The sequence below is a fragment of the Sander vitreus genome, chromosome 4 (assembly GCF_031162955.1).
Source record: "Sander vitreus isolate 19-12246 chromosome 4, sanVit1, whole genome shotgun sequence".
In the NCBI taxonomy this organism is placed as follows: Eukaryota; Metazoa; Chordata; class Actinopteri; order Perciformes; family Percidae; genus Sander; species Sander vitreus.
The window spans coordinates 21,830,333-21,854,933 of record NC_135858.1 but is presented as its reverse complement, the minus strand read 5'-3'; the positions used below and the strand labels follow the sequence as shown (position 1 = coordinate 21,854,933).

The window sequence follows — 24,601 nt, the reverse complement described above, 5'->3', positions numbered from 1 at the left end:
TTTTTACTTTTGAAGTACATGTAACTCTTAATACATTTGTACTTTTACTTAAGTAGAATTTGGAATGAATACGTTTACTTGTAATTAAGTGTTTTTTACATTGTTGTACTGGTACTTTTACTTAAGTAAAAAAAAAAAGTATTTCTTCCACCACTGATAATTTATTTGGTTTCTTTGTCTTATGTGAGTCAACTTAAAGGTGCACTATCTGTTCCTGCATGACGTTACTTACTTACTTACTACTGTTGAAGTTCCAAGTAAATTTCAAACAAAACAGAGCAAGCTCGCCCATCCCCCCCATGTTTCCGTAACTGTCATGACTGACACTAACCCCCACCCTCAACCATCTTGTCAGTGATTGGCTTGATGCATTTGTTGTATTTTGGTGGCTATCCTGTGCCCTAGTGTCTGTTTGATGTTTACGACCCTGTGTTGTCTCCTGAGACCGGGCTTTTTCACAGCTAGAGGATCAAGGAGAGATGCCTACGATTTGAGACAAAAATTAAATTGCGCTGAAACCATGCAGGAACGCATAGTGCACCTTTAATGGGTTAATTGTGACGGTTAGGACCAACGATTTTTTTAAAATAGGTTTTTAAAAAAAAATTACTTAATTTAGAAACTAATGGTTAAAAAAATAAAATCACAGACAGGTATATTTTACATATCCTTTATTAGAACATAACATACAGAAAAATAGGTTTGGTCCATGAAAAAGTCTGCAAATTCAAATACAGTCAATATTGTGTTTTACAACCCAGAGGTCCCCACCACTCGTTTCAAATCATGTACCTGCCCAAACCCACATTAGTGTATTCTTGGAATTTGTTAATTAAATGCACACACGCTTTTCAGCCAGGACACTTATCTCTACCTTCAACAGGGAAACAACCATTAAACTCAAGGTGTCAGGTCTTCAGCCAGTGTAAGAAGAAGCTACGACTCCTCCTCTATGGCTTCTCTGCACATAATTAAAAATACACTAAACTAAAAGCAGAAGATTCAACTTTCCCAGCTTGCAGACGACGTGAATGCCGTGTACATTTCATCCAGTGGAGCAGTGATTCTCCAAATGTGACTGGCGTCTTTATGTTGAGGAGAGTTACATCACTGTGCTGACAGCGAGGGCTGATTAATAATATAAATACTGGTTCAACTATCTGAGCGTAGACAAAGAGTTAAGAAAAACATCTGCCAGGATAAGAGATACAATTTTACTTCACATCCATCTTCAGTTTTTTTCTGCTCAGTATTTACAAAACTATATAGACTAGAGGTACTCATACTAGCTACTTCCTTGATAATCCGTACTAGCTAACAAGACAAGTACTGATTTAATACACATTTTTAAAACAAGAACCATTGATAACAAAAAAAATAAGGAAAAAGGAAAACTTCATACTAAATGGCACCCTTAACAAAAGATGTATATTCTGCCATGATTGAGCTTTTAGACATCTCTCATACACCAGACTGAGGCACAAACTGTCAAAACAACCAATGAGAGCTTAAGACAAAGTGACACATGAACAGCCAATGTGCAGCAAAGTAGCCTGATTGATTACAAACACAATCACAATTAATATCTAACTTATTGGGCAAGGATCCAGGGGCTCCAGGGGGAGTGTAAAATGTAAATTTACTTTCCAAAAAGGGGAACAAAGAGTCAAGGCAGAATCAACACATTCCAGCTGATTTTAGATATTTTATATTCAGGGACTGCCCTCTGCACACGTACCAAAATGAAAGGAATGCTTCCAGGTAAGGCTTAGACATGCAAGCAAAAATACATTGTGCTCAGGGAGCTCTGGTGTGAGGAGAATAAACAAAATATACTTTGTGAAAGTAGCAACCAAACTGCAACAGTAGTCAAGCTGCAGGGTGAAAAAAAAAAAAAAAAAAAGGACATCCTATATATATAGAACGGCAAAGCCATCTAGTATCTATGTCTCTCTAAGTTTGTCAGAAAACTCTGGGAGGAATTCATTTTGAACGTCCCACACTCTCAAACATTAGTCGTCTCCCGACAGCACAGCACGTCTCCGTATTTGCTGCCTGTGGATACTTTTCTTTAGGTGTTCCTGATGCCGAGCGCCGTCTCCAGCTCCTGTCGCCTCTGCTGGACCTGAAAGACAGAGAAGATGAAATCACCAGAAGACAATGACAATAAGAGAGTCTCTACCCCCATGCTAACATGCTGTTGATGTTAAGAAGATATAATGCCTACTGTGTTCACTATTGTAGTTTGTGTGTGAGCATTTCCTAATTAGGAGTAAAGCTGAAACAATTGATTAACAGAACTATTTTGATTGATTCATTGTTTTAGAAGAAATACCAAACATGCGCTGGCTCAAGCTTCTGAGCTTCAAATGTGGCGTGGATTTGCTTGCTTTTATTTGTGGTATATGATCAGGGTACCCCCAGGTTTCTCCTAGTTAAATTTAAGACATTACCAACGTGTCTGCATCTCTGGCCAGACCTTCTGAAACTTGCCTATTTTGAGGTGACAAGCTTAGCTTGTGGGTAACACGGTGCGAGACGTTTTGTTTCCTTTCCTAACAACTGACCGATTCGCGCCAGAGCTTGGACGTTTAGGACAGAGCTCGCACACCATGTTGCGTACTAGAGGTGTTGAAATTAATCAAATAATCGATGCATCGAATCGTGGACATGGACGATGCTGCATCGATAATCGGCTGGGCCATAATCGATTATTTCTGTTTAAAATTTAATGTATAACAACCTTTCTGTTTACATATTCTGTTATGTTTTGCACATTCAGGAAGTGCCATGTGCTCAGTGCTGTAGTTTTATATATCCAATTTATTTAGTATTAGAGCACTGCAGAATGTTTTGTTTTTGAAGCTTGAGAAGCTATGAATTAAATATCCTATATGGCTTTAATAGTAAAAATGTATTTGACGGATCGTGATGCATCGAGATATCGAATCGGGAGATCAGTGAAGATTCACACCTCTATTGCGTACACTGTCGTAAACCGTACCTGTACTGTCGTATTATAACATCCAAGTCACACCAAACGGAGTAAATTGTAAAGTCACACATACATAAAACATTTATTTATGACGTTACGGTATTTAATCCTACAAAAGGTTACCTTAGGCTCTGGAAACAATAGGCATTTATCTGACATCTTATAAGAAAAGAAAAAGTGACTGACATGAAAATATCTGCAGCTCTTGCTATCTGATCTGAAAACAACCACTGATGTCATAAACATTTTTGATTTAAAGATTTTAACCATTTTTAGTTTATATAACCCGAAAAATGCTAACTTAAGTCCAACCAGTTTTTATTTAAAAGGACGTCTTACAGGCAAAAAACGTGTACCACGAGAAAATCCAATGAGCGTTTCCTTTTTGTCATTTTACAATTACTAAACCAAAACAAATTGCAGATAATAAAAGTAATGGTAGTTGAAGACGTACTTAGCACTAAACAAAAGTAAAGCTGATCACCAAAGTCATTACAATTCACCCTCTAGGCACCATCAGGGTTTGCACCAATAGTTGGTAAGATATTTCATCAACCCCCTGAGGCACTAGAGGAAAAGTCATGGGTTCACTAAAGTTGATAGGATTCATCCTCTGGGAAACATGAACACCTGTGTGAAAATTCATGGCAATTCATCAAATAGTTGTTGAGATAATTAAGTTCGGACCAAGTGGTAGAAACAGAGAAAGACAATATATAGGAGGAGGAATGAAGTTGGATTACCTTGGAGTAGAAGTAGCGGCAGACCGCCTCCTGAGCCCACGGCTGGTAGTAAAACTCTGCTCTTCGCTCTTCTTCTGGGTTTCCTACCACATCTGTCATGGTCTGTTAACAGAGAAAGACACATTTACACACTCCATTTCGACTGGTCCTACAGATGAAAAATGAAAGAGCCCAGGATCCTGTAAGGATAAATAATCTAACAAACGCTGACCGCAGTAATGACAAACATACCGTCACAAGTAGGGATGCTAATTTAGATTGTTTTTCCCGACCGACAGCTGACTCTTGTTAACTAATCAAAAAAGCCCAAAAGGCTCCGCAAGTTGTCGCGGCGCGTAACTCGGCCCGCGCTGCGCTTTTAGTTCAACATGGTCGGCTTGAAAGACTGGCCGAGCAGGTCCGCCTGTACAAAAATCGGTATGATTTTTCATGTACAGACCACAGGAAGTCAAACAGCCTTAACTATGTGGTCAGAGAGAGACACCACACTGGGAAAAGAATAAGCATTTTGCTGGAGAGTGGTGTGAAAAAAACGAGAGATGAGAGTCAAAGCTAAAAAACCAGCCAGTATAGAAAGAGTGTTCTTAACAGTGTTAAAAGGCTGACAGTCAATTTGATTTAGAGATAAATGAAAGTCCTGTTAATACTTAGAGTAGATAAATGTAATGTTTATTTATTTTTCCTATTCTTTTTTTTTTTTTTTTTATAATATTGCTTTTAACTGTTTAACTGGTAGTATTAATTAGCCACAATTCTTATTGTTGGTTAACGGTTAAATGTTAACATCCCTAGTCACAAGAGAACTTATATATATATATATATATAGCTGACTGTTGCTGTGAAAGCAGCCAGCGAGTTCTCAACTGAATTTGTTCAATTTCACAGAGATTCGGCTGAACAAACACTGCCGTTGGGCGACAGCTGGTCAGCAGTTGATCAGCTCACTCAGAGGTCAGACCAGAGGCGAGTGTGCATCCAGTCGTAGTTATTAAATGTTTCACACTCTATTTTGACTCTGCTCTCCGGTGTTACACCTGAGTGAGCAGCATGAGCTTTGTGTTTTGAGAGATAGGATACATCCACGTAATGAAGTCCTCTCCTCCCACAGTTGGGCCTTGAATTGAAACCCAAGGGATTTTGCTACAGCAAACCTCCATAAGACCAAGTATTATTAACATCAAGGAATTTACTGAACTTGAAAATGAACCAGGTTTAGAAATAACAGAGGGTATGTTTATAACTGTTGCTTTGATGTTCTTTCTTTCTGATTCTTGACATTTGATATCTGACATGAGATTGTTAGTGTCAAGTGGTTGACAGTAGTTTAAAAGAGTTCTTCTGAGATACTCTTAGTTATTTACAGAGATATCAGACCACAGATAAAAGTGCTTTAAGTTCCTAAAAGATTCAGTGGTGACAGGCAGACTCACCTTGAGGTCTCTGCACTGGGACTGCAGCCAGTCATTGATAAAGCCCTGAGGATCTCTGGCAAAACTCAACATGAACTCTCTCTGGGTCTTCAGCTGGTTAATGGTCTCAATGGTTTCATGGATCTGAGAAGAATTAAACAGAACAAATAGAAGGGTCATCAATTTAAAGTAATTCATAAAAGGTATTAATTCAGTGTTATTAATCAAATGGAATATCACAGACAGAAAAAGGGAGAACAGGTGTTTCCTTAATAACCATTTTACATCCAGTATTCCTCAGATCAGCAGTTCCAAAACGGTTTTAAACAACGGCACCAGTCCATTGTGATTTGTTTTTTTCCCCAGACAACATATATACACATACAGAGAAAACTAAGACAGGCTCTGCGACAAGCTGTTTCTGATATTAGGCCGACAGGAACCGGGTGTATATAAGAAATCGTCACCAAACCCCCCAAAAAAGAACAAAATGAATGGAGTCTATGAACTATAAACAAGCTCTCTCGGTTTACAATGCTGACTTGTCTCAGAACAAAGACCACACAGGAGGACGTCTTTTAGGGGAATGGCTCCACACCTTATCAATGTGATTACAGCCCTCCCGCCAAGGTAATGGCTGCAAGCAAGAGGCCAAAAGACCTGGCTGACCTCAAAAGTGGCTATAAAGAAGGCGGTAAAATTTGGAAGAGCAGATGTGTGTGAAATTGCCCTCAGCAGGTAAACAAAACAGGGAGAAAAACAAATTCTACACGATGGCTTGATGGAACAGGAGCCTAATAAAAAACCTGCCTATTGACATTGTATTTAAAGTGAGTGTGCTTAAAATTGCCTTTACAAGCTAAAGCAGATGGAAGTTGTCACATAGAATTAAGTGCCATTTTAAAATACTCACACAAGTTACACTGACAATTGTTGGGTGTCCAAGCTGTTCTATAGTCAGCAGGAATTTCTAAAGTTAATAGATCAATACCCCACAAAAAGAAAAGCACAGAAATACTGCAGGAAACCACTCCCTTTCATTACAAAGGGAGGGGGTGTGTCTGTTCAAAACTCTGTTGTACCTTGTTGTCCAGTCCTGCTATTTCCTGCTGACTGGCTGTGGAGAGCAGGAAAGAGTTCATCTGGGTCTTTAGCGTGTCATCCACCTCCACGTCAATGTCATAACAAGCAGTCTTCTTTTGGTCATTAGGGTCCACACTGTAAAAGAATACAGTACATTTAGTTTTAGTAGTATGTGCATTTGTTACATTAGCAGCAGGAGATAAAATTACCCAACAAGACTGGACTCAAACAGCAATCCAACTTCTTAATATGTTGGGTAAAATGTTCATAGCTCCCAAACTAATTAAGGATCTATTATTGAACATAAGAAACACTAGGGCTGTCAAAATGAACGCAATAATAACCAATTAACGAATCTCCTTTTAACACCACTCATTTTTTGATGTGCGATTAACACACGCGTTTTGTGATTTTGGCCTCAGGCCGCTACATAGTTTGGGAAATTAGGAAGCGATGCAGCACTGCTGCACTCACCGGAGACTAATCACAGTTACCTTTGGGCTCAAAGCACAATATTTTGACCCACAGTGGGAACTTCAGTCGCATGCTTTGACTGTTATAAAGATAGAGAAGAGGCATTTCGGCGACGCATGTGCCTCAAGCACTTTCTGCAAGTAGCCAAACAGTGGGACATTGAACATCAAGTCAGCACACTGACTATTCAGCACACGCAATCAGCAACTCCCATTCGAGCATTTGCCTTGCGTGGCACATAGCCTCCACCGAGCCATCACAGTTTCTCTCACACTTTAGTTATTGTTTGTTTAAGTTTATTATTTGTATCACCCTGTTTTGTTCCCAGTTACTGTAGTAGGGTTTGTACCTACTACCCCCACTACACTTGCACTAACCTTCATCCTGGACTTTATATCTGCCAATTGAATATACTATATATTCTTTGCAAATGTTGTACTCAACCCATTCTACCTCTTTTTTTGTTATGCAACAGTTATTTTGTATGTATTCTGTGTTTTTCTGTATTTATTATTTATTTCATATTTAATATGTTTGTTTACATACGCACCTTTCACCAAGGCAAATTCCACATATGTGTCCTTATTGGGGCAATGATATTCTGATCTGATTCTTTACAAGTTTTAAGTGGACACTACATTGTGTTAGTATTACCTAGTAATGTTCCATTCAGGTCATTATGCCCATCTGTTGTTGCTTGATGGGCTTGAGTTTGCCATATTATGCTTTCAGCATATTTTTTGAGCATACAGTACCTTTGAGGTTATTCTGGGGAATATTCTAGACAGTATTTGTCATTGTTTTAGATTGTTGCAATAATAATAAACATTTGCATAAAGCAAGCCTATTTGTCCTCTCCTATGTTGATAAGAGCATTAGAAACTTAAAAAAATATCCCTTTTAAAAGTACATTCAGAATGGATAAAAAAAAAAAAAAAAGTGAGATTAATTTGCGATTAATCCCGAGTTAACTATGGACAATGATGCTATTATTCGTGATTAAATATTTGAATCGATGGAAAGAAAAAACAATTTGAGATGTTAGACACAGAGGGGACACTCCAACATCACTGTAACGAGGTTACCTGATCACATGGTTGATGATGATTGGTTCAGGGGGCATCAGGAGAGCATGCAAGCGCTGTGGGATCTCGGAGAACTTCATCCGCTGAGTCTCAAAGATCTGCAAAAATTAGACAGGAGGCCGAAGAAAATTAAAGAATAGCCTTTAAGTCTTTTAAACATCTAAAAAGCTCTTTGGACTAAAGCATCGGCCAAATGTAGAGCTACCTATGGAGTGCGTTTTAAAGAAATTACTTTGCTTTATTCATTTATTCAGTGAATTTTCTTTTGGCACACCCGTTTTTGTTTTAAAAAGAAAACCCTACACAGACAGTTATATTCTAGATAAATTACTTCTTTATTAACCACTAACAATTATTAACACTAACAATAACTAACGTGTAGGTGATAATCATGTTTTTTGCTCCGCAGCTCAGCAAGTCATTTAATCTGTTTGTTTATTTTTATAGAAACAAGTATATAGCCTGAACCAACATCAGTGCCAACATTTGCTCTAATCCACTCTGTTCTCTTCTTTTTGTGTCTAAGGTGTGTTGGTCTCTCTATTAGAATATGCTGTAACAATTTTCACTGATAGTGTGTGGAAAAAGGGTAAAAAAGCAAAAACAAGCTTTTAAATTGACCCTTCGCTAAGCCCCGCCCTCCTTAGTTACTGTTGCTACGCCTGTCAAGCTTTCGTGCCTGGCACGTCCATTACAGTATGTATGCACCGGTGTCAGACATTCCCAAGGAGATAATTAGTAATTTTTGGCGAACAGGTGAAATATCTGAGAGAGCAAGACAAAAAGGGACTGCAGTATGCATTCGAGAGATATATCCACGACATAATATGCAACCGATGAGAGAATAATTTCATCAAAATTGAAGCTAAAGCCTAAAGGTCACGCAATAATGTGAGCCGCCTCATACGCGGACCATTCAAATGGGGAAACACACAAATTGAGGAACAGGTATGTTCATGCACAGCAGGGTAAGTTTTTGAAAATAATAATAATTATAATAATTATAAATCAAACAGCTTATCCATAAATCTTATGGAATAAACAAGACATTAGCTTGAACACTTTGCAATGATAACATTCTCCTGCTTATATTTTTAGCGATTAACAAATGCTGAAATATATTTTAAAGTATGTCAGTGAGCCTCCGTCTTGCCTTTAATCATCTTAAGGATGGGTTAATAACATATGTGTCCCACTCGATCGCTCTCTGGGGCATGTTTTCATGCTAATCTAATGTGTTTGGAGCTTGAAACAAGCTAGCGCGGACCGCTGATTAGCTTCCAACGCTAGTATTCGGGGCAGAAAGACAGTAGCTCCCAAGACGGCGGCCGCCTGTATACGAGAACGCGACTGTCTTTATAATCTCTCTTTTTAATAAACTGTCTGTACACTTACAAAGTTCTCAATGCTTCGGTTAACATTTAGGGACCCTCATTATGCTACCGTTGAAGTGTGGTGATATTTGAGCCTTTTTAGTGGTATAAATAGCGATTTGTTTTTACTTTCCCTGTGCCCCAATTACTTGCGTTGTAAGCTAATCAGCGGTCCGCGCTAGCTTGTTTCAAGCTCCAAAAACAAAAACATGTCCCAGAGTGGGTACACATCTGTTATTTAACCCCTAGGTTCGTTTTGCGCCGGAATTGTCTTTATTTTACATTCAAATATATACATTATGAACAAAGAACCGTCATTATTTCCAAGCAATGCTGTGCTGAGTTAACAGTGTTCTTGCCTTGGAGCAAACGTATGTGTTTTGTTAATACTGTCGACATTTAGCTAGTTGTGAATGGGGCCTCGCACACTGCTTGATCCACGCCCGGCCTCTCTCCCCTTGGGTTTTAGGTTTCGGGAAGGGAAAAATTCCACCACCCCGTCCAAACTTTTAGGATACCGGGTATCGGATTTGCGTACGTTTCGGCGTACGGTGTTTCCCTCGCTCGAAAGCTTGACAGACCTCCTGCGCCTAGTTACAGTTGCTAAGCCACGATTGGCCTGTGGCGGTTTTTGGGCGTGGCTTAGTGAAGGGTCAATTAATGGCTCTATTCCATCTTTAAACACATTTCAAATCATTGTTTTAGTTACAGAAACTAAGTTAGCCAGAAAATATATTTCGTTCTTTAACTTTCTAGGAATTCACCGTTAACATTACACAACCCTCTGTTTATTTTGACACAGTAGAAAAAATGCAAAGGAAACCAGTCAGTGACCCAGCAAGAAGAGACGCCAGACAAGGACATAGGGAAGGGTAGAGAAACGGACTGTACAACATCAAGAGCAGGAATTAACCGGAACAACTAGTTTTTCTGTGTTTTAAGCCCCCAATGCGCTGCCTGGAAGGCACTAGGATTAGGCAATGGTTAGGTGCCTTGAAGTCAACGGTTGCAGCGCTGCCTGGAAGGAGACGTTGGGGGCTTAAAACACCATCGAGCGAACATCTATGTGGCCGTTGATAATTCCAGCTTCATGCACTGGCTACACTTTGTGTCCATCAGGTTTAAAGAACAGAAAGGCCTCTTTTAGTGTATTATAAAGTAACAAAATACATCACTAAAGTTTAATGTTAATTTTAAGGCGCGTTACCATTCCACTCACCTGCTGCAGGTATTTGTCACAGTTGATGAACTCGCGCTCATGAGGGTCTTGGAGTTTGTGGGTCTTGACGTACTGCCACAGGGCCTGGATGATGACAGGTCTAGTCTGGGTGTGGATACCCAGCATACGAGCCAGCCGGGGGTCCAGCTTGAACTGAGGGGGCTGTTTGGTACACAGAAATCCAGATTAAAGCAAGGTGAATCTGCTATTAGGTTTGAACGTTGTTTTTACTTGCCTCTTCAATGACTGAACTGAATTTGTTTCAAGAGCCCTTGGATGCATCATTACCAAACCTTTGAGAGGCAGAGTAAACCCCTGAGCATTTATTTACCTGGTAGTCGAGCATGAGCAGGACGGTGCAGCGAACACCCACATCACCAGGCCTCTTCACCTGAAAACCATCAGTCTCCTGGGTGGTGGCAGTCCTGTGCCACTAAAATAAAAGGACACATTAGATATAAACGCAAGTATTTACTGATCAATCTATAAACTGACATTCTTTGTTTACAATGACACATTTTTAATTGTTACGGCAGCCATAAACAATTCCTAGCAAAAAATATTATTAAAGTAAATGTAGTGAAAAATACTGTATACCTTATTGTAAAATCAGTGGATTTAAAAAAATATATATTTTTAAGCAGAGTAGAATACCGGTCCATGGTGCACGGCTGACTCGTGTGCTTGCAACTCTTATTGATCTTGCCTATACTGCCTAAACAAAACAAAATGTATTGCTTTGCGCAGCGTCGTCGAGGCTAGAAAGAGCGGCATTTGTAGTTGTTGAGGAACCGATAAGCTGAACCGAAATTATTTATTTTACGGGCACCCGGTTCTTGGCATTTTGGAATCTGTTCTAATTTGGAACCATGTTTCGGTTCCCAACCCTGCTGGTATACAGAGAATATGAGGATTAATCGTCAATGTAAATAATCGCTAGCTGCAAATTTAATGAGATTTTAAAACCAGAAAATGCTGATGAAACAGTGACTTTCATAGAAAGCCAAAAATATTCATTACATATAATCCTAGAAGAGAAAACTGGGTAAATATCTGCAGATGTATATATTTAGATGCACAAAATAAATGATCATACTTCCACAAGGTGATTATCTGGACCATACAGGTCTTTGTCCAACTCAATCACCAGAGACTTGAAGAAAGAGGAGAACTTCCTCTTCTGTTTGGTGGCTTCATACTTGGACACAGCTGTCTGCAAAGCAAATGTTGCTGTTATTGGAAATATGAATGCAAGCATTACAATATCTGTAAAACATTGGTGTGGAGATTTTGTGTGTCATAGTCTTTGCTCAATGTAGCCCAACAAAAGACATTTTGGTAATATGGTAGGTTATATTATATGCAGAACAAATCAGCTACTGTTAAGCCATAAATACTGTACACAGAAAATATTTCTATCTAAAAAAAAAAAAAATTCAACCAGTATATTTCAATAAAGTTCAAGGGAGCTACTGGCTGCCTCATCTGCATGGGCCATCCTCGCCGATCATTTAAATCATGAAGCTTACATCTTCCAGCAGACGTCCCTCAACACGTAGCTCCCATGATGCAACTGTGCCTTCTCCATCCTCAGCATCTGGCTTTGCGGGGTTGAAGGTGTTTGATATAAAGATCCGAAGCTTTCTCTTTTGCTGGAAACAATCAAAAGAAATGATTGTGCCATCATTCACTCAACACTGACTCGATATCTACACTGATAATCAGTGCAGAAGCACACTTCTAAAACACAACTGCTCCTTAAAATCCCACGTGCACCAAGTTCTATTTCATTCGACAAAGTACATTTTACTCAAGGTAAAAATAAGATAGTTTAGCTGTGAGAGCGTGCAGTTAATTTAAGATCAGATCAATGCGTTGGTTTGCTGAATGCAGACACTAAGAGGACATACAACTTATATAAAATAACAAAAATCTGCCATGGCATGTTGTCCACCTGCGCTAACATCTTTATGTTCACTGCCACATAACAGTCTGTAAAAATCTACCATATTCATTTATTTAAAACAGTAGCATCAGTATGTAGACATTTGTACAAGGCCCCTGGGGTTCTGAATGGCTTTGACATTAATTTAATGTCTGAACCGGGGTGATTGAGAGTGATTCAAAGAGTGAAAACTTTAATTGAACCATACCTTAATGGGCCTCTTGAGGGCCTCCTGAATGTCCAGCCTCTTGCGCATGATGGTCTGATCCAGCTTCCTCTCAAAAGCCAGCAGATCCATGTAAGCCTGAGACTCTGGGACCAGTTCCCTGATCTGGGACACAACAAAATACACAGGTGACCACCGGTGCATCATCCAACAAGTTCAACAGAGCACACTCAGAGGAACACACGGTCAGTTTTCGACCATATCTCAATAAAGTGGTCTCTAATACCAGTTTGGCAGCATTTTTGTCCACTCCATCTGAAACATGTGCTGTACATAAGTAAAAAAGTTGTATATGACAACAAGCAGGTGTAACTGCTCCAATAGTCTCGCTTTGCCAGACCTTCCTCCACAGCGCTGCAAAGGAGGGTCTGGCTAGTCCACACAGCATTCCGGGATGGGAGAAAAACGTGCTCTGGTTTATTAGGTCTTTAAACCAATCGCAATCATAAATCGATCAGAGCTTAAAATTCCAACACAAAGAAAGCGTAAGGCAACGGACATCCGGCCAAAAAGAAGGACATCTGGTGGAATTTCCGGCGGCAATGGTGCAATCCCGGAAGTGGAAGGTCGTGGATATGGACTTCTGCTCAAACAACTTCTACACAATAACATAACTGCCCAAAGAGAAGCTAAAGCTACAGTTGTTCTATGACAAGCAGACCTAAGATGAATACACTGCTGTGCAGCGTTGTGATATGGGGGTAAAATGGACAAACTGTAATCTCTCCAACACAATAAAGGCCAGGATTAATGATTTCCATGGATTTGATTAATACTCACCCTCTGAGGTAGAATTTTATCAGCCATCTTCTTCTTCTTTGTGCTGTAAAATAAATAAATAATCGAAACAAGATAAGTTTGAGTGTGAGTCAAAGCGGAGCGCTGGATTAACATAATCACAATAATTCAGTCCCTGATCTAAAAGGCTATTGGGACGAGGATCACACATATTCAAAAACAAATGTAGTAACGTCGGAATACATTTATATTCTGTCTACTTTTTTTTTTTGATTAGCTGTTAAGTGTAAATTTCCCTTAAATATATGGCTATCAATTAAAAGGTGAAGTCTGCGATTCTAATCAAAAACATGTTTTGTCAAATTCAGCGAATCCACTTGCTGTCTGTTCTGTGTATGCGCTTCAAAAAATACAGGGAAGACTGCAGCGCTATGCCGTCCATTTCAGCTGAGAATGGAGAAATGTCTGGCTGAGTTATAACCGAGCAGTCTGACGTGTGTAGAGGTCTGTGCTGTTATACTGTAGCAGTGTGGTGTCATTTTCAGGGGATTTAACAGTAAACGGCCTTGCGTAATGCCACCGCTGGTGATCCTTGATTTAATATGCAGCAGAGTTTCTATGAGTAGAGCACGCATTTTAAATGATGGAAGATTGAAAGATTAATATTGACTAATTATGCAGCACTAAATAGAAATGTGTAAAAAACATTTCCAATCTGTTAAAAAATTAAAATACTTCATTGTACCAGAGGCAATGTGACACAACAGAGCAACCTTGTGGATGTCTTTACATTTTACATTAAAATAAATAAATCAAAGTGTCCATGATCCTGTAGGTAAAACGACCCAGTTAATTAATTCAGTACCAGTTAATATATGCTATGCTTCCAAACCATGCATTACCATCGTGGTAAAATGTAATATATACACAGTGAACCTGGCACACAACCACACGCTACAAAGATGGAGTGTGTGTAGCAGGTCAAAAAACCTTGCTCCGCCTCGCCGGTATGACTTTTCCATGCCCCAAGTATTTCGGACGTTAATATTGATCTTCTGTATGAAGGGGGACGACTCACTGCTGATTGCGGTTCTGCTGCTGAACCTGCTGGATCTGTTGGGGGGCGGGCCTCTTGCGAGACGGGTCCATCACGCCAGGCATCACAGGGCGAGACACTGGGCTGTTACCGTATCCTGGGGGGCCCATGGCTGGTCCCTGTGGGGTCATGCGGCTGGATGGAGGCATGCCCGGTCTCTGCGTAGAAAATATAAGAAAATGATTTATTTCCTCCCCCATAAAACTTGGAGCGGAAAAAACATTCCCACGTTTGTTTCAGACTACAGGAATCTGATATATACACCAACCAGAGCACGTGAGCGGAGTGGATCATTTAAAATGTACTCTCCCCGGTGACAGAGCTGTTCCTTCTGCTCCCCCGCCTGAAGCGGTTACACTCAATATCGCTCTGCACTTATCTGTCATCCTTTAACTTCAGTCTATATATGGGCTTGGATTTTAGTGTGAGATTGCAGGTATTGCGCATAAATGTACTGTATTGATTCCTGCACAAATTTACAGCATGTATTTTGTTCAGCCAACACTGGTGCAGAATGCGGGTCGACTGCCCCGAAGAGCGGCATCACCGCTGGGTGAAACGTAAACATCCACGTGTGGATCCCACTCAGAACAAACCCCGGAAAAAAAACCTCAATTGACAAGTGCAAACGGCAGTGTGCCAACATTAACACTGTTTAAGAGACAAGAACAGTAACGTTACTAAGAAGCAGCAGTCAAAAAACAAGTTTCAGGCTAACTTAAGTTGTCGAATATGTAAAATGTACAGCGTTGTGCCTATAACCAGCCAATGTCACAACGCCACGAACGTCAATTCAGAACACATAACGAGATTAAAACTAAATTCACTGAGTAATACAAACCTCACCAATATGATGCTCTTTTCAGAGCTTACCCTGACAAAGAGGAGGTTGTTTTTTATTTATTTTTTTTACATAATTGTTATTAAGTGAAGAGATGAAGCGGGTGAGACAGAGTATAGGAAAAGAATAGAGCAAAAGAGAGCTATCAAAAGAAAGATTAAGGACACTGATGCAGATCAAAGAGATGAATACTAAGAGAGGAGGAGACACCTAATTACAGCAATGTAGTAGTGCAGAGAGGCAATCTGAGATATGAATAGGACAAGTAATACCTGTAACTAAGCTCACAAGTAGTACCCCAGCCAAAGTGTATAAATCCCTCCTATGTGAAGCATGTGAAGGGGGAATTCCGCCCCCTTAAAAACAATTTAGACACTGGAATATTGTTTAATGTGACGTTATGTTTGCTATAAGACATCAAATTAAAGAAATAGCTTATTCTAAACTAACCAAAACAATTTTTGCACTGCAGTACAAGAAAAACAAATAGCATAGCTCATAATCAGCATCTTTGTACTGTTACTGTACAGAAAATACAAACCCTGCTTTTTCATCATCAAATCCACATACTTTGGTTCTACAAGAAGTAGGAACAATTTGCATGCCCACTCCTTCAAACAAGTCAATAGAGAACAAACTCCCCTTCTAACTCACCAAGCCAAGCGCTAAGAATTCAAACAGACGACTTTGTGTCTTTGACTGCATGAGTGCAGGTGAGAAAAGCAGATAAATGACAAGCACTGGTGGCAGCGTTCCCTTCAGATGTCAGTGCAACAAATGAGCGAGATGAAGGCAAAACACACTCTTCTCTGCATATGGTGGAGGGTGGAAGGGAGAAGAGTGACCACTGCCATTTCTACACCGCGGAGTGTGGGCAGACAGGGACTGCATGTCAATCATTTAGTGCTCTTTACACTATACATCAGTACAACCTTGGTTTACCTGAGTTGAGAACAACTGGAGTTCTGCAGTATTCAGAGTATGAAGCCTTTTTGACTATGTTGTGAAAGGCTGCTGAATCAAAGCAGTCAAGGACACTTTCCTTTCACAAAACCCTATTTCAGGTTGCCTGTAGCTTAGCAGCAAACACTTCAACTGCTGTGGATATATTATAAATGACGTATGTATAATTTCTATCAAGATTGAAGATACAAATGTGTTTAAGAAACATTCGTGTGAGATGTACCCAGGATTCAATACAATAGCACTGAAGCACACCAAGCCACAGATCAGAATATTAAGAGCTTAAATCTAGGGTCTATTGACAAATCTACAAAATTACTTGTGGAAGTAGCAGCATGTTTAACAGGATAACAACCTAACAGGGCTATTAAACCATGTTCAATGTATTCAGCATATGGATAAAGCAAAGCAAAGTGTGGGAAATTCACACACATCTAAAGTCCAATTACCATTTCCTTCTTTGTACATCCAATATCCAACTACATTTTTTTTAATATATATTTAGCAAACTAAACTTCTGTATGAAAACAGGTAGATTCCAGGTTTGGCTTGAGGTCATGGTGCAAAGGACCCTAGGGTGAAATTACTCCGAACCATCCTTTTAACGTTAGTGAATATTTTAGACTATACTTATACTGCCGGTAAAGTGAATGGAGTTACCCCCGAAATAACATTGGCTTAAACCTTACAACTAGGGCTGTCAGCGTTAACACGTTAATCGCGATGCGCTTAAGGGCCGACGCGATTCGATTAATTTTTTTTAAATCGCATGCCGGCATTTATTAATTTGTTTTACACGTCACTCGGCTTTGCGTCGTGCCTAACAGGCTACTATTTTGACCCTTTGCAGCACCGTTACTTTTCATCAAGCTGCCACTTCCTCGTAACACATCCTACTGCTGCAGGCATGATGGGGAAAGACAGCAGCAATGAAATCCTGAATGGAGCTTTTTTTATTTTCCAAAACTCCCGGACGGCTCATAGACAAGTCAAAAGCCATATGCACGTTGTGTAAAGCCAAATTAAAATATCACCGAAGCACGTCAAGCTTGAACTACCACCTACGGAGCTAAGCATAGTAGTACAGTTAACGTGACGCTACCGCTAGCATGCTACCCGGGCTAAACGGGTGGCAACTAACTGCAGACCTGTCAGCATCGTAGAGGACTCGGTTCTTAAAGACGTACTACGGTTGGCATGTTCTGACCTGTCTCGTTGCCGTCGAGGGGGACAGTAGTTTCACCATACACAGCCTGTACCACACGGAGAAAGCAGCCACACTGGAACAGCTGCAAAACGCTGCAAACGCTGTCTCATTAACCGGTGATCACTGGACGGCAGTGAGTAATCAACATTATTTAGGAGTTACTAAACACTATATTGACTCTAGTAAGGATAGGAATTTTGAGTTTTTTAGTTAGTAATCTTAAAATCAAGTTCATAAAGTAACTTTCTTTGCATTCATTTGATTCCCAATCAAGATACACTGGTAAAAATTGCTTTCGATTGTTAATATGTACTTAAAAACTGTTCTGAAATGCAAAATAATAGAATTTTAATCATGTGATAAAATATGCGATTAACTATAGAAATTCAGCAATTAATCGCGATTAAAAAAATGTAATCGTTTGACAGCCCTACTTACAACATATGTTGCAGCCCGAGTGCAGCCCGTCTAGCAGCTGAGCAAACAGAGAGCAGAGAGGGCGACTCGGTCACTCGTCAGTTGTTGCTCACTCTCCCGAGATAAGCCGCTCTGTTTTAGGCTACGAAAGCGTGCATGCAGGCTGAAATTCAACATGCCATTTTATCGGGTTAAGCTATAAACAGAAGGAAACTGTGCTAGCTGCTAGGCTAATGTGTAATAGTAAACACTGCAGCTGTAATGGAGAAATGTCTTTGCCTTTCCTACCGTAATACACGGTATGGAACATTGAGCTCCCCAACTCACAAAATGTCGGATTTGTTCCATCTTTTGATGATAAGTTTTGTTTAGAAAACCTTGAATCCATGTAAGACACAATGAATCCAGTCATTAGAATCAATGAATCCATGTCATTAGACACATTGGGCCTCATTCACCAATATCTTCCTAAGTTTCTCTTAAATATGTTCTGAAGAAAGTCCCTAAGAAAAGTCTACGTCGGATTCATGACGTGTTCTTAAACAGCTGAATTGTTCGCACGTGTTCTTAGGATTAATGAATCCCACGTCTTCGTAATTGAAAGTGCGTGCCAGTTGTTCCTAATTAGCATAAGAAAACGCCCCGCAAATTCCCATATAAGGACATGACATTTCCAGTGCACCTCCTGGGAAGCAGGAGACTGCGTTCAAGAGATAATTGTCAGAGTCGCAGATGACTTGTACATTGCAGTGGTGGAGGAAGAACTGAATCTCAGTACTTAAGTAAAAGTACAAATAACCACAGACATATTTACTTTAGTAAAAGTAGAAGATGTCCACTACCACAAACAAGGCCAGCTGGCTTTTAAAAGAAGTTCCTATCCTAACCAGCATAAAACGGAAATATGTTGTTAGAATCGGAATGCGGTTGGTTTTATTCATGGATGTATTTTAAGACGTTTTATTTTCTTTAACCATGCAAGTAAGCAAATAAAGTGTGTGAAGCAGCGAAAATGGGGAGGAGATGTGAAGAGGTCCAGCCAAATAAATAAGATATGAACGCGTCTTACGGCGGAGGAGTAAAGGACGCTGTGGAGAGGCAACTATGATTTAAAAACGGGATTAATAAAAAAACATTTTCACTTTTACTGGAGGCTGTATTACCGAGGGTCAGCGGCACTGCGCCCGGGGTCTGGAGCACCGGAGCCGGCCTGGAAGCCGATGAAGGATCGGCGGTGCCCCATATCTATGGCAACCAAACTTTACTGGTGAGACAAACGTATGACTGTCAGGAAGACGTTTTGGCAGGGGGAAAACTGATCAGAAAATGTAACGAACGTTGTAGAAATGTAGTGGAGTAGAAAGTATAGATAATTGCTGTAAAATGTAACGAAGTAAACACCACTCCATTTTGGCCCTATAAATAGCGTGATCAATCACCAAGTAACGCAGGATTTAATCAGTTTAATTGCTTATGTAAATTGCAGTGTGTTTCTTTGCATACTATGATTTTTTTTCTTCAACAAATGATCAGAAATACATAACAGTACAATACTATCATTGTAAACAACTGTAGAATTAAATAAAATGCAGTAACCAATTATTTGGAGCAAACTGTCATCACTCAACGTGCGTAAGAGTGCTCTTGAGTGTTCGTAGATTTTGTTCTTAGCTAAGAACAAATCCAAGATAAGAAAACATTAGTGACTGTCAGAATCTTTGTAAAAAGTGCGCAAGTGGGGTTTAAGAACACATTTCTTCGTAAGAACGGTTGGTGAATGAGGCCCAGTGAATCCATGTCATTAGACACAACGTGCAGGCCAATGTTTTTTTTTGCGGTGATGTCGGTGACGAGCTCAGACCAGCGGTAGGCGTCACGTGACCGCGGCATTGCGGTAATCGCCCCAGCCCTAGTTGCAACGACAGCACAAACATGAGCACTCTCATTGGAATGAACGGGGCTTCGCGCCGAATGCTGTATCCAGTTCTCTTAATACATCCATGATTTGACCAGCATAAAATCGGCATATCTCAGACTAGAGCTGTAATCGGGCCTTAAAAGTACGGCCCGAAAAGACCCGAGCCCGATAAGTACATTTGATTGACAGCTTTTTAAAAGCCCGAACCCGTTTACAGCCCGACTGTACAAAGTCTATCAGCAGTGATTAGAGTGTCGGAGAATAGCGCGGACACGCGCTTCACACCGCGAGCGGGCACACGCACCACTCGGTGGAAAAGGGAGAGAAAGAAAAAAAGAGACTGCACCGCACGCACACAGCTCCTTTGTCTTTCGTAAAAAATTAGTAATTTATACATTTTTAAACATCATTTATTCATGACTAACGGAGGATATAGGCCACTTGGAAGTTGGAACAAAGAAATTAATTAAGTCCTCCAGAGACCAGCCTCCGTTTCACCTCCTCAGGATCCATTTTCACGCCAATCGAAACGCATCACCTGACCGCTCATTTACCATGCAACCCAAAGTGCAAGCCCGAGCAAAATAATCGGGTTCGGGCAAAGATCTTCAGCTCTATCTCAGACTGACCGGCCGGTCATGGCCGATCACGTGAAAATCGGCCAATTCCGGTGACCAGCCGGTCAATCAGTGCATCTCTAAAAAAAAAAAAAAAACATCTAAGTTGTCACTTAGCAATAAGAATGTGCATTCCTACGCTGTGACAAGAGTGTGTGTATAACGCACTGAGTTGTTCAATTTTACTCATTTCGTGTCTGGCTACTTAGCTAGCTTGCTAAATCCACCTTGCTTTAATGCTAAACTGTGTGTTCATGTGTTTAAGTGCATTTTCCTGTTGTTTTTGTAACATTGTTTAGGCATAAACACATTGTGGCAACACCAGGAAGAGTTCTACCTGTTCGTCGCACGGAGACGCAGGCACAGGGTGTCCACCAGTGGTGTAGTCTACGTGATATGCAGGTATACGCAGTATACCCACTAAGAAAGCTCCAGGACTTCCATGTACCCAATTAAAAATGCCCAATGACTTGCAACAACATACGGTCTATTATACTTTTTGATATATTTTCATATATCATCTGTTTATCTTCTTCACATAGGCTAAATAAAGATATTTCCACAGTAAATTCCACTACAGTACAGTACAGTAAACCACTGGTTTCCACGTCACGTTTACCTCCTGTTAAAATGATAGCGTCACTACGTTGTTAAGGTTAGGGCATACGGTTTGGTTAAGGTAACAGTTAAGGGAAACAAATCTAAGCGGAAACGGTCACAAATCAGGCAGCACGACCATATCTGCGGCGTTTTTTCCGACGATCTCAACATCTCGCGTGATTTGGACTGATTTTGACAACTTCAAGTTACGCCCCACTCTAGCAGTCCGCAGAGGGGTTCGGTGCCTTGCTAAAGGGCACCCCGGCAGTGCAAGTCCTCACGGAATGTGCCGGCCGAAGAACATACCACATTGTGTATTAAAAAAAGTTCACACTCCTGTTACGAATGCATATACACTGAACAGGCCTACCTGTATTCGCGCTTCGTTTTCATCACACCAAACGTTTCTAAATTTCTGTGGACTAAACACCTGGGTCCACTTATTTTTGTGTGTAATAGCTTTAACATCCAGGTGACACCAAGTTTAAGGCAGGCGCTGAAGTTGCCTCAGCAGAGTGGAAAACAGCAGCAGGCAAGCACCCTGTGTGTTAAACACACAGGGTGCACTCTGGTCCTGGTTTGAGCCTCTTCTGTTATGTGAGAATCTGCATTGATACAAACTGGGGCTTCGTGCAGCCGATTCATTCAAACGTGGACCAAGCTTTGTAACGTTACTAGACTGCATAGCTAAGTTAACTTTTGAATTCAACGGAAGCTTGAACTCTCTAAAGTACGACGTTTAACATTAAAGGATCCCTTCATCATATTGTTCAGAAACTACTCCAAGACTTTCAGCAGGCACACTGAGAAACAGTCAACAGCTAGCGACGTTAGCAGGCTAAGCTAATTGGCTACCGTGACTAACTAGCTTTACTAAATGTTAGCGGGCGGGAGGGTTAGCAAATTCAAACAACAAACAAACTCTGATAGTCACTCAAAGTAGCCGGTTAAAATGTTTCTCAAGGGGAGGAACTTTTCAGCGGGGCTGCCAGCTACATTGAGCTGTGGCCCGCATCGGTCACAGTGGTTAACGTTAGCCGCTAGTGACAAAGCAGCGGTAAGAGGCTTTGTTCTAGCGGACTGGCTAACGCGTCAGCAGCAAAGATGGAGTGATATCTCACCGGGTACCCGGGCCCGGGCATCGGGGAACGGTACATGTGGTTCTGCGCGGCCGACGACGGTACCATCCTTCCAGAAGGAGTCCCGGGGCCCATGCCTGGTCCTGCGCCCGGTACCGGTGGTCCAGGTCCCATTGCTCCACCACCACCTCCCGTCGGTGCCGACTGAAACCCCCCTCTGGCCGCCATCTCCTCTCCGAATGTCGCCGCCAGTGGAGGGACGGAGCTAACGCGAGAGCGAGAACAGAGTTTTGGGTGGTGGTGACGGTCCAAAAGCGACCCCTGCTGGATATATGCGGTACTGACTAAAGCTGTCCTGGATTAACGGAAGTCAAAAGATTATGTAAATTATAAAATAAATGAGTTAAAACAGTATTACACCCCTAAACAAGTGAGATTATGAAATATAGTAAGTTACTGATGATAAAGCACAGCACATTTCACTGGATATCAACTGGATCAAAAATGAATAATCAAAATGAGTAATTGAATAAATCAAAACATCTTTTTAAATTTTTAAATTGTTTTGCTGCTTTATAACTATGTGTACTATGGTTATATGTATATAGTATGTACAGTACATCTTATCTTTTTACTCTGCTGTGTGCACTTTATCTGAACATACTCAGATCTAATGTGTATTTCAAAACGAATATATGTGGGATATCATGAAATAAAAGTCTTAATTTTAACCTGTGCAACAATCAATGGACATAAAATATGGTAACAAAAAAATAAATACAAAAAAAATTGCAGTAACTTGTTTATTTAATGCTGAAAGGTACTAAACAAACACAAAAATGCCTGATAAGATTGACAAATATTCTTTGGACATTTGGACCTTTTATTGTATTAACTTGAATGCCTTGAAAGTCACATCCTCCCACTGAATTCCTACTCTCGATCTGAGTTTTCACAAAAATCAGAGTTTTTTTTTTTTTTTTTTTATCACAGCAGGGGTTCATAAATTAGTAAATCGGCTCCCTTCTTGATTATTAGCTGATATAAATCACAACCGCAGCACCTCCATACTGGATGGTTGTTTAAGTGAACACAAAGTTTTAGTTGACCTCCTTTGAGTGCATGTTGAGTTATGTTTCATCTGGAGAGAGGATGTTGAACCTCTGAAGTAGTTTCTAAATTAACAAGTAAACAAGTTTAGAGTGCAGCGGCTGGCGTCCTGTAAGCAGCCACAGACTCAAATACTTTATTGTTTCCAAACTTTGATGTCATTTCACTTCCCCCCAATTAGCATGGGCTACAACAGTACAAACATGACATGCCATCTGTTTGCGTCTGCTTGTGTTTGATCAGAGTCTGCTTGTGTGGGTGCATACGAGGGAGGAGGGGGGATACATTATGTTTGTTTTTTTTGGAACAAGGTGTTGTAAAATCCTCATTCATGAGACCAAAAAGTATCAGATTTGCTCCATTGTGCTTCAAATCTCCAGAGAGGATTTTAAATCCTGTGTGTGTGTGAGATGGCAGGTGATTAGGTTTATCCTCTACAAGCCACCTGACAGGCCTGGATATTAAACAATAAGGGTTTATACTTTGAAGGGACAAATCAGGCGGACTCAAGTCTGAAATATAACACAGCATCTCTCAGTGCTGTGCTGTAATTATCAATCCTCTTAATGAGCAGAATGTAAAGTGGAGCCCCGAGGAGCCGGGCTGCGGCCTTATCTATGACAAACGGCTGAGCATCCTAATTGCACTGAGACATCTGACAGGATCAATTTATACCAGAAACGTGACCCATCTGACATACTGGCAGGAGTGAGAGCACAGAGACAAGCTGAAGCTTCAATTCATTTCTGTACACACACTAAACACAACTAAAAATCGTTGGGTCAATATTACTTTACCCAGTACACATGAATAGAAAATCCTCTGTGTTGAGGTATAAACCTCTAAATATATGTGCGCCTGCTCTACCCACTGAGCCAACCCGGCCACTGATCTATGCTACTTTATATGCTGCTGGGTAGCCTAATCTACGATAAGAAGTCATTCATTTGTTGATTATATTTTTTAATAATAATATATATATATATATATATACATATATCTGCAAAGGAACTAGTAACTAAAGCAGTTATATAAATGTAGTGGAGTAAAATGTGCAATATTTCTGTTAATAAGCGCATAATAAAGGATTTATTAACCCTAATAAGGCATTGTTCTCACTTTAGATCCAGTAGCTGCAAAAAGCATAGTGCAAATTAACTGCTAATAAATGCATAATAATGTGTTTCTTATAAGTGCTTATACAGTAAATGTCCTTTAATCTAACAATACATGTATTTTATGCTATTATTAACACTCATACAACATTAACACAATAACAATGTTAATAAGCATCATATAATGAGTTATAAGGTCCTTATTACCTATCAACTACTGCTTATTAAAAAGACCTTAATATAAAACCTTACGAAAAATAACACTAACACTTGGTCAAAACAACTCTTTGGTGGTACTGGGTAAAGTTAACACATTATTACATTGGTGCTTCAGTATATTGTATTGTC

The 24,601-nt window shown here is 40.2% G+C and overlaps 1 protein-coding gene across 1 annotated transcript; it reads right to left on the bottom strand.

Moving 5' to 3' along the window:
* Positions 1-656: 656 nt before the first annotated feature.
* smarcd1 (SWI/SNF related BAF chromatin remodeling complex subunit D1) lies at positions 657-22,295 on the bottom strand. The gene is made up of 13 exons (XM_078249002.1): positions 22,071-22,295; positions 14,369-14,544; positions 13,333-13,375; positions 12,535-12,657; positions 11,911-12,033; positions 11,478-11,594; positions 10,713-10,814; positions 10,382-10,543; positions 7,790-7,887; positions 6,230-6,365; positions 5,169-5,291; positions 3,739-3,840; positions 657-2,125 (listed from the first exon to the last, which is right to left on the bottom strand). The coding sequence occupies exons 1-13, from the start codon at positions 22,254-22,256 to the stop codon at positions 2,072-2,074; spliced, it is 1,545 nt and encodes a 514-aa protein (XP_078105128.1). The 5' UTR covers positions 22,257-22,295; the 3' UTR covers positions 657-2,071.
* Positions 22,296-24,601: the final 2,306 nt, after the last annotated feature.

Coding starts and splice junctions, on each gene's coding strand:
- smarcd1 (XM_078249002.1), bottom strand. CDS start 22,256: ATGGCGGCCAGAGGGGGGTTTCAGTCGGCACCGACGGGAGGTGGTGGT. Junction 14,545..22,070: donor TGCCCGGGCCCGGGTACCCG/GTGAGATATCAC, acceptor TTTTCTACGCAG/AGACCGGGCATGCCTCCATC. Junction 13,376..14,368: donor CAGCAGAACCGCAATCAGCA/GTGAGTCGTCCC, acceptor TTTATTTTACAG/CACAAAGAAGAAGAAGATGG.